The sequence below is a fragment of the Syngnathus floridae genome, chromosome 5 (assembly GCF_059516105.1).
Source record: "Syngnathus floridae isolate MCC-2025c chromosome 5, RoL_Sflo_1.0, whole genome shotgun sequence".
In the NCBI taxonomy this organism is placed as follows: Eukaryota; Metazoa; Chordata; class Actinopteri; order Syngnathiformes; family Syngnathidae; genus Syngnathus; species Syngnathus floridae.
The window spans coordinates 3754121-3763694 of NC_142417.1; the positions used below are offsets into that span (position 1 = coordinate 3754121).

At 45.2% G+C, this 9574-nt stretch overlaps 3 protein-coding genes and 1 long non-coding RNA gene across 4 annotated transcripts; 2 read left to right on the top strand and 2 right to left on the bottom strand.

Moving 5' to 3' along the window:
- Positions 1-91: 91 nt before the first annotated feature.
- Positions 92-2207, top strand: tor2a (torsin family 2, member A). The gene is made up of 5 exons (XM_088375723.1): positions 92-349; positions 729-994; positions 1152-1327; positions 1416-1543; positions 1684-2207. The coding sequence occupies exons 1-5, from the start codon at positions 229-231 to the stop codon at positions 1926-1928; spliced, it is 936 nt and encodes a 311-aa protein (XP_088231849.1). The 5' UTR covers positions 92-228; the 3' UTR covers positions 1929-2207.
- Positions 2208-4267: 2060 nt separating this feature from the next.
- LOC148397530 (uncharacterized) lies at positions 4268-6793 on the top strand. The gene is made up of 3 exons (XR_015858548.1): positions 4268-5289; positions 5484-5569; positions 5660-6793. It is a non-coding gene; the product is annotated as an uncharacterized LOC148397530 (long non-coding RNA).
- ptrh1 (peptidyl-tRNA hydrolase 1 homolog) lies at positions 4808-7492 on the bottom strand. Its single transcript, XM_088375735.1, has 5 exons — positions 7011-7492; positions 5657-5870; positions 5491-5590; positions 5327-5372; positions 4808-5249 (listed from the first exon to the last, which is right to left on the bottom strand). Exons 1-5 carry the CDS (start codon positions 7194-7196, stop codon positions 4953-4955), a joined length of 843 nt encoding a protein of 280 aa, XP_088231861.1. The 5' UTR covers positions 7197-7492; the 3' UTR covers positions 4808-4952.
- Positions 7378-9316, bottom strand: LOC148397532 (natterin-3-like). The gene is made up of 3 exons (XM_088375749.1): positions 9163-9316; positions 8515-8605; positions 7378-8454 (listed from the first exon to the last, which is right to left on the bottom strand). The coding sequence occupies exons 2-3, from the start codon at positions 8603-8605 to the stop codon at positions 7880-7882; spliced, it is 666 nt and encodes a 221-aa protein (XP_088231875.1). The 5' UTR covers positions 9163-9316; the 3' UTR covers positions 7378-7879.
- Between the last annotated feature and the right edge of the window lie 258 nt (positions 9317-9574).

Here is a 9574-nt window from a genome sequence, read left to right on the forward strand (position 1 = left end):
GTTTCTCTGATCCACACTCCGTCGCAGTAGGTGGCGGTAATGCATTTTAAAGCTGGTGCCATCGACCGTAAAACAAAACAGAAGAGGAAGAAGACGTCACAATTTCAACACACAGCTCACGTGACGTGACGTCAACCAGGAAGTCAAACAGCTGGCCTCGCTGTCTGACAGGCTTCTGTCAGTGGCTGGGAACGCAAATGGCTAAAACTAGCCCCCAAAAAACAGAACATGTTAACTCTGTTAGCCTTGTTGCTTTTGTGTGTTTGCCTGCCGGCTCGCTGCATTTTCCAGGAATTATACTGCACCATCGCCGACAGTTGCGACTGCGACTTTAGACCCAACGTCAGAGGTATGGAAGCGCTTCCGGGGTTAGGTTAGCTGACTAGCTTGAGGAGTGAATTTATTTGTCATTGTGTACTAAGATAGATGTAAAATTGCAAAACTCACATAAATAGTATCAATATCCACCTGTAACTCCAAATCACATACTTTTACAAGAGTACATGAAGGGGCAGATGAAACAAATCACGGTTAAAATGTTTGAATTAGTGTAAAACGGTTAAATAACGTGAATTGAACAGTAAGTGGGAAAGAAGGTTAGAAAAATACAAATTAAAGTAGAAACTATTTATAGATTTTTATTTTTTACATGTCTTCTGAAATTCTGAAACGGCCGCTGAATGTAAAAAGGATGTGATGAAACAAACATACATTTTTTTGTGAATCAGAGTTGGAGTGGGACTTGTACAAGAATGTCTACGGGCAGCACCTGGCCCAGGAGATCCTCTCCGAGGAGGTGGCACGTTTCCTGGCCGAGCAGGCGCCCGAGAGACCGCTGGTGCTGTCCCTGCACGGCTCGTCGGGCACGGGCAAGACGATGGCGGCCGGCATGCTGGCGCGCCACCTGTACGGCTCGGCTATGAGCAGCCCCTTCATCCACCAGTTCATCGCCACGCTGCACTTCCCCGCCGGCAGACACGTGGATGACCAGCAGGTAGGACGACGACTTCACGTTTTTGCCTTCCAGTGAGTCGTGAGTACGGCTGAGAATTTGATGATGGCAAAAATGATATTCTTAAAATAATTCAAAAGAAAGCTTTAAAACCAGTCACTCACAGCCTCACGTCAAAGTGTGGGCTGTCGCTATCTAGGAGCAGCTGAAGTCTTGGGTGCAAGGCAACGTCACCGCGTGTGGCCGCTCCGTCTTCATCTTCGATGAGATGGACAAAATGGCGCCCGGGCTGCTGGACGTTCTGGAGCCGTTCCTTGGCGCCTCCCACGTGGTCTTTGGCACCAACTACCGCAAGGCCATCTACGTCCTCATCAGGTGGCCGCTCCATGAGCTACCGTTAATGCGACCTTTATGCTGCGTGTAAAAATGTCATCAGTGTTTAATTTTCGTGCTGTGTGTTCAGTACGGCGGGCGAGGAGGTGATCAACAAGGCGTCTCTGGAGCAACGCGAGGCTGGGCGGGACCGAGAAGAGATGACGGCGGCCGAGTTGCAAGACGCCATCGCTCAAGCCGTCTACAATAACCCAACCAGTGAGCGACGCCATTTTCTCTGTTTAAGTCAAGTTAAAGGTCTTTAAGGATCAATAATTCTCTTGTCAGTATTCCTCCAAAAGATGACACAGAAGACGAAGTCAATCGACTGATGTACCTGACATTTTTTGCCGCTCCAGGTGGCCTGTACAAGTCGTCCATCATCCGTCAAAAGCTGGTGACCGCTTTCGTGCCCTTCCTGCCGTTGTGCCGCCTCCACGTGGAACGATGTGCGAGGACGCAGCTGTGCCAGCGCGGCGCCTGCGAGCGCCAAGACGTGGCGAGGGCCGTGGCGGCCGACATGACGTACAAGCCGTCGCCGGGACACTACTTTTCCACCAGCGGCTGCAAAACTGTACCCGCCAAGATCGACCTGCTCTTGTGATCGCCAAGTAGGTACTGCACTGGTTTGGATCGCCGTGTTCCCCTGACGATGGCCATTGTTACCCCGCCCCCATCAAACCTCAACTACTAAAAAGTAAAAGAAGACATTTTTATTGCTAGTTGTGAGAAATTGTGGACACAAGGACCTTTTTTTAAAAAGACGATGTTCAATTTTGACAGTTGTACTGCATTCCTCATCTAATGGCCACCCTATATGGAGACGAGAGGATGAAAATATTAGAAACAGCTCAAAAGAAAAGTAAATACTATAAAACACTCATCCGCTTATTTATATTCATTTCACTTGAAAAACAGGGCTGTCTTTTATTTAGGCGAGGTTGAGCAAGTTGACGCTCTTGAAAACATTTTAATACCGGCCATAATATAGCACTGTTTGAACGAGACAACATTCAACTAAGAAATATATAAAGTGTGTCGGGGGAGTTGCACGTGTGTGTTGGGGGGGGGTTGTTTTAGTTGTGCAGGTCTTCTTCTTCTTCCAGGTTGTCTTTTCCCACTTGTGTCGTAGATGTGTACATGTGGTGTTGTCATGTAGCTGTGGATTGTGGTTTTGTGCGCTCCACCCCCATTTCATTCTTGCGGCTTAGCTTCTTTCACGTGCAAATTTGCCACAGATGCTTGTCATGGTGGGGGTCACAAGGGAGGTCTGAAAGGACTACTGGACAAGAAAAGAAACTGCCAAGCCTTTGTGTGTTGACACTTTTGGAAGATACAGCCCCCCCCCCAAGACAATTTCACTGGGCAACATGAAATTGGGTAGACATGTCTATCATGAGTTAGCCCTCCAAAAAGTTTGCTTGAAAAGACAACAGGGAGTCTTGCCATCTTAGGTCACCGCCGCCATTTTAAACTCACGTGGTCATCGTCGCCAGCCATTCTTTAAAGGCAGACTGTACAACTACAGATTTTTGAAAATGTCACCCCCAAAACAAGTTTTACTTGTCAACAAACCATACATCTTTGTAGCTATGTCTCTTATCAGTAGACCCACAAAGAAAGAAGCCAGCCATACCCTAAAAGACGAAGTTTGCAGCAAGAATTGCAAGTTTGGTCATTTGCACAGGCAAAGTCACCTATTTTGGTTGGAAGTCACCATTTTATCTTACCTCTGGGAATCTGGTAGGTATGTTCACCTTAAGAAAATGGCAAAAAACACTAGTTCAGACTTTTTTTTGCATGTTCATCAGATGGGTGGTTAAGGACAAAGGCCTACTGGCATAACCCACATTTAATTGATGAGCTGTTCACTTCCCACTGCGCTGCGCTAATAAATATGCTAAGAATGTTAGCCCACATTATAGAGTATGTGTGTAGAAGCACAACACTGATGCTTGTAGAAAAATAAGGTGGTGTCGTTCTTTCTTGGCTAACTATTGTGTAGATGTGTTACATATATGCTAGGACAAGATATGTATGAGATGATGCGTTCAATGACACACACGGTCTGCATGTTGAAGATTAAGGGCATCAAGAGTGTGAGGTTATGATTGCACATCCCAGCTGTGCTGCTGTGGTGTGAAAATCCAACACCCCCTGCTTAGTTTTCCTCATCTAAAACAACACTTGTAATCATTTTCCATTTAATAGTTGCCCAAAAATGACAATATTCTGTTCTGCTGTGAAAAAATGCGCAGTTGCCCTCAATGGCACCCCGTTGCGCCTCCCTGGACTCTCAAAGAATGATAATAATCCATCTCTCAACAATTATGCTAATTTTTAAGACAGAGGAACCAAAAAGATCAGCGACTACAACAATTTTATTCACCAACTTTATTTTTGCTGCATAACTTTATTTTAGTCCAACGATAACAAACTCAAAAGAAATCATGCGATTATTTTTTATTCTCTGTAAACATGCAACAAGTAAAATAAATGGAAAGGTGCAATTAAATTGAGGCGCGTGCACACGGCCGTGCAAAGGTGCGGTGGTGTCGTGCACGAGCGGCCAGCAACAGATGTCCACGCACAATTCTCGCGTTGGCTTTGGAAACATTTCCACGAGAATTGCGTTTGGACAATCAGCCGCGAGAGCCCACAGGAAGGGAAGAACATGCAGAAAGTCCAGTCGGCTTATTATGATAAAAAAAAAAAAAAAAAGGACTTCCTGACCTTGTGGGCGCGATGCACCTGCTCGTCCCCGCAGTCCGCAGTTCTCAGGCTTCGAGTGGTTCTACTGACGCCGACCGCAAGCTACTACAGGCCCTGCGAGACTCATGGAGCTGCTCGTGAGGGTACCGCTCGGCGCGTGGTACTCACGTTTGTCGCCCACGCACGCCGCGGCCACGCGCTTTCGGGCTGACAAATGGTCAGTGTGTGATGTGGTCAGGGGAGAAGTGATGAATGTTATTTTAGGGTGGTCGAGCTTCAAGACAGTCTTGATGTACACGGCACTATGACTGCGTCAGCGTGACGTCACAACCCCGATAGATTATTTATAAAACCACATTTTTATTCATTTACATTTAATATTCCACAATGATGCAAGTAAACCGTTTTTGGTGGATTTAAAAAAAAGCCAAATCTTTCCTCATTCTTTTATCAAGGACATCAACTTTATATAACAATATTTTAAAGCTTTTTTTCAGTAATAGGTGGAATTGGTTTTCTGAAATGCAACAGCTTTAAATGTTTATTGAAAACAATAGAATAGTATTATCAGCCCCTTCTATTTATAAAAAAAAACAAACCCTGAAGTACTTTCTGATTTTGTGACATCCTGTTCTTTCAGGCTCAACATATCGAGTGAACATGATCGTTGACCACTACGTTAGCATTAAAGTTAAGTGCTACAACCTATGCAACAAACAAGAAAAGGTGGAGGTGAGTGAGGGTCATGACAGTCGAAATGATGTGACATCATGTTTTGCATTGCCTTTATTTTGGGAGGATGCCACTTCCTCTTGGCTGGCTCAAACTTTTGACTTGTTGCTCGTGTGACTGCAAGCCAGCTTGACACCTGTGTCCAAAACGTAGAGGCAATTGTTCAAGTTTGAACTCGCAGATGTCAAGTCTCCACAGCTTTTGTTTTACTAGGTTGCTCCTTTGTGTTGGCTGGACACATTTGGATCTGCTGAGGTTCCATGCTGGCCACTTTAGCTTGTCTGCCCCCTGCTGTGGAGGAGGGTGAGGAGCATCGTTTTTCATCTTGGTCTTTGAGCTGAGCCATTAGAATATTGACACTCTGCACCAGAACAGAGTCCAGAACTTTCCGCTCCTCTGCACTGAAGCGGCCGAGGACGTGGCGCTCCACCGAAGTCTTTTCTGCCGGGCGGCCAATGCCCACCCTGAGCCTGGGCATCACCTGAGGGCAGGGAAGAGAAAAGACGGGATGTTGTAAGGAGGTAGTTCGGAGCGACCAGTCACAAAATCAGTACTCACGTCTGTGCGAAGGCAGTCCATGCAGGACCGGACGCCATTGTGGCCTCTGTTGGGTGGATAGGTGGAGACAATTAGTTTTTCACAGAGCGATATCATGAAATGGGGGACGTTTTAGAATCAATTGATTAAGCTATTTTGATTGTTGTCGGCTTTTCAGGACCAACCTGGCGCTTCCTCCGTGTTTAATGGCAACTTTTCCGAGAGGTTTGTCCAGCTCATCGTGGACCAGCAGGATGTCCTCAGGTTGAACGCCATACTTGTTGGCTATACAGAAAGGGAACATGTATCACTTGCATCAGGGTCGATCACAGCATCTTTTTTTTTTTTTACCAGCTTTGGCCACCGCCACGCCGTTGATGTTCATCAGTACCCGGGGGCGCAGCAGCACCAGGTGATGCGCATCCGCCACCAGCACCTCACCACGCAGCTGCCTGTCGCCACGCCAACGCTCACCCAGACCCAGATGCACGGCCAGGGCGTCCACCACCGCCATGCCCACGCTGTGCCGGGTGCCCTCCATACCCGGGTTACCCAGACCCACCACCTGAAGCGGACACAACAAAAGGACCAGACTTTTTCAGAAAAAGGTGGGAATTATTCGAGGGAAATAAGTCATGTTACAACAAAAGCCATTTTTGGGGATGAATATTAATATCAAAGTTGTTTTATGGGTCAAGTTATTTTTTTTCCTTATAAAAAAAAAAATTATGGGATTGAAGTCTGGTTTGTCAGTCAGATTTTTTATCTGCGATGACAGTTTTAACTATGCCACTGTGCTCACAATCTTGGCTTTTCATCACATTCTGTAAAGACCCAAATGATGCAACGGGTAGGGCAAGGCATCTTTCCAGAAGCATCCGGAGTGGTCGGCGCCTGGCACCCATGCCACCCCGCCAGGGCAGGCACCGCTGTGTCCATTGTAAGTTGTTGCTGTGTGCTTCTTTGTGTACTTGTGTGTGATCAATGAACTCTTGTCACGATAAAATGCTATTCAGCACCCAAATTTTATATTCATTCATGTTATCCTTATTTTTTGTCCATCTAAAACTTCCACCTTTATCAACTGATGTCCAAGTGATGTTTTGCTCATTCGGGGCATCTCTGATGTACACTTTAAAATATATATATATTTTTTTTCTGAGAAGAGTCATGACAACACTCGGCATATTTTGAAAGAATAATTGTCCTACATGGAGTATTTTGAATATTTTGTATCAGGTCATTACAAAAATGAAGTTATATTTTTCATGGAAAGTATGTGCAGAAAAATCTAGTAATATGAAAATACTGAAATTATTATTTGCATGGACATTCATAATATCTAAAATGCCGCAATTACATTTTTTTATTTGACTCAGGACGCTTAATATCATTGAACCAGTTGCCATTACGTTGTGCTTTCTCTATGGGTCCGGAGTTCACATTGTAAACAAGGTCAAGTGGATTGTGTCGTTGATGCCGAATTAAAAATCAGCTTCTCCATTTTCAAAACACGTATTCGATTGCGTTTTGTGTCGTTTAAGCTAGAAATAAACACGGGCAATTGTTTAAATGCGGCTTTTCCAGCGGAGTTTCGTTCTGACTCAACAGCTACAAGAGTCAGCCGTGTTATAATATTCGTGGTGTTTTAGTAACATCGTACAGTAGACAAAAGAAATATTCGAGGGCACATCTGCAAACTTACCATCCTTCGTCGGCTATATGTGTGAATTTGTGATTCGGAGCTCATCGCCGTCGTGACCGGCTCGTGCAGCCAGAGCCGGCTGACAATTCTCGTCAAAAAACGTTGCATGGTCAGAAAGTAGCGGCGTGGTAGGTGCAAAGCGCAACAAAGGCACGTAAATATGCCAATGACCAAGTACTTTATCATTCGGCCGATGACAAGGTGTAATAAAAGACGGCGAATGTTTGCAAAAACATAGTTTTCCTTGACAGTGTGACAGCTTTGACTGCTAGTTTGATTAGCAACCAAGCGTTAGCATGCTATGCGATGCTTACTAATGCTATTCAACTTTACATAAAACTATTCGAAAAACTAAGACAAGTTAAACTGAAGGTAGAAAAAACATTTATGACATTAGATAAGTAATGTCGAGAATCAAAACGTATTTAACAATACATTCACGAAAGGTCTCATGTGCGTTGCGTCTTCATCTTCTTCGTCTTCAGAAACGAGTTTACTTTCCTTCCACTGGTACACAGCGACACCTGGTGGTCCGCTGAGCCATCTGATATAATCATTTGGGTACGAGACAAGGTAGTATGTGACGACGCAAACCTTGGGCTGAACATTGACAAATTTGGTACAATTCATTGATAGAATGCTTGCTGAAGATCGTTGGCTCCTTTTACAAAAATGATGATTTGATTGTAGGAAAAAAAAAAATTTTTTGTATTGTTGTAATTTACCTCCATGCCACTAGAGGAACTCTCGTACATTATGCATTGTACTGCGAAGCATATTTACCCGCGGGAAACTTGAACACACCAGTGGTTGACAGGAAGTCACTAGTTTTAGTTTTCTCTTGAAACTATCTGTGATTTCGGTAAGGTTTATACGTGGGAGATGTGCTGCGTGTACGCATCCCGGTTGACGGTCAACACTTGGTACTTCTTGTACCAGTACTCGTAGCCCTCCCACGGCAAGAAGAAGGCCTCAAACTTGGGCACCACCTTGCCCAGGCCGTACTTGTTCCTGCCCACAAAGACGTCACCGCCGGGGCATGTCCGCACCGAGTGTGGCGGCACGGATCCGTACGAGCCATCCTTCCACTCCAGGAACTCAAAGTTGTCCCTGTTTACCAGCACGTGGAACTCGCGGGCGTAGTACTCAGCGTTCCCGTAAGGGTAGTGGCAGTAGGGCCCCAGGGCGGCGTTGTAGAAGCCCGCTTGGCACTCGTACATGCACACGTAGTCGGTACGCTCTGTGTAGCCGTTGTAGATAGCAACCGCGCCGTTGGGCAGCGAGCCGCTCCACTGCCGCCACTCCAGGTTGACGTTGTCGCCGAACAGGAAGTCGGATGGCAGGGCCTTCCGTTGCGGCAGGTCGGCGGGAGTGGCTGGAGCCGCGGGCATGGCCGGAGCTCGGCGAGGAACGATGCCCTCTAGCTGCGGGTTGAGAATGGAGGCTGCGCGGGAAAGCAACGGTCATGAAGAGACTCGATGGTTTGGGGATGGCGTTTGTTCACCTTTCCTGCGTTGGGCGCTCCTCTGGATTACATTTTGTACACCAGCACAAGCCACGCCAATGAGCGCGCACAGCAACAACAGCGCCCTCATCTGGTTGTTAAACAACAGTTAACACAGCGTATTCAGTGCTAGATTAGAGACGATGGTAGGAGGGCAACTACACATTACGCGTGAGGTAAAACTGTGCTCTAGTTGAACTAGCTACCACAAATAACCTTAAATAGTTATACTCGTTAACATCTTACTCTTCACTCGTAGTAGTCTTAGCAGCAAACATGTTAACTAGTGTATGAGATACAGTTAAGGACAAAATGATTAGCCCCCCTTTGAAAATGTCATTATTTTTTGAATATTTCCTGACTGCTACTTACTAGAGCAATGAAATTTTAGCACAGCATTTATGAGCATATCAGACTTATTAGGAAACCTTCATTACACATAATTTTGCTCAGAAGCAGAACATTACATATAAAACCAAAAAATACCATGGTCAAAATTATTAGCCCTTTGGGAGTAATGGTTGATCTGTTGAGTTATATTCCAAAACACTGGTCTAACAAGTTGTTAAAACTTTGCCAAGCTCTCAATGCTTGACCTGAAATCAAATCTAGAGGTTGCTTTCAATATTACGCTTGGCTGAAGTTTACCTGTGGTTCACAGTAGTCTGCAATCCTGGTGAAAGGAATAGAAATGAGTCTTGAGTTAAGAAAAAGAATTGTTGATGCTCACAAGGAAGGAGAAGGTTATATGAGTATACCAAAGCAATTCAAAGTCTCAAGAACTGCAGTCAGAAGCATCATAAAGAAGTTCAAGGAAATTTACATAATATTAAAAAAATAATGACATTTTCAAAGTGGGGCTAATAATTTTGTCCTTAACTGTATTAGTTAATTTCAATTAAGGCCACAGGGCCACGCACAGTCACATGGCAGAGTCGCCCCCTTGTGGATGGGCGATCAAGAGTATACAAGTAGGAATCCTAAAGGTGGAGGTTGGACCTTCTTCCGCAATTTCTGGCATCCAAGTTGCTTCATTTGCATTCATTTTGGATTATCGTTC

Coding starts and splice junctions, on each gene's coding strand:
- tor2a (XM_088375723.1), top strand. CDS start 229: ATGTTAACTCTGTTAGCCTTGTTGCTTTTGTGTGTTTGCCTGCCGGCT. Junction 995..1,151: donor GACACGTGGATGACCAGCAG/GTAGGACGACGA, acceptor GTCGCTATCTAG/GAGCAGCTGAAGTCTTGGGT. Junction 1,328..1,415: donor GCCATCTACGTCCTCATCAG/GTGGCCGCTCCA, acceptor CTGTGTGTTCAG/TACGGCGGGCGAGGAGGTGA.
- LOC148397532 (XM_088375749.1), bottom strand. CDS start 8,605: ATGAGGGCGCTGTTGTTGCTGTGCGCGCTCATTGGCGTGGCTTGTGCT. Junction 8,455..8,514: donor GAGCGCCCAACGCAGGAAAG/GTGAACAAACGC, acceptor TTTCCCGCGCAG/CCTCCATTCTCAACCCGCAG.
- ptrh1 (XM_088375735.1), bottom strand. CDS start 7,196: ATGATAAAGTACTTGGTCATTGGCATATTTACGTGCCTTTGTTGCGCT. Junction 5,871..7,010: donor CATATAGCCGACGAAGGATG/GTAAGTTTGCAG, acceptor TGTCCGCTTCAG/GTGGTGGGTCTGGGTAACCC. Junction 5,591..5,656: donor CGTGGCGGTGGCCAAAGCTG/GTAAAAAAAAAA, acceptor CTTTCTGTATAG/CCAACAAGTATGGCGTTCAA.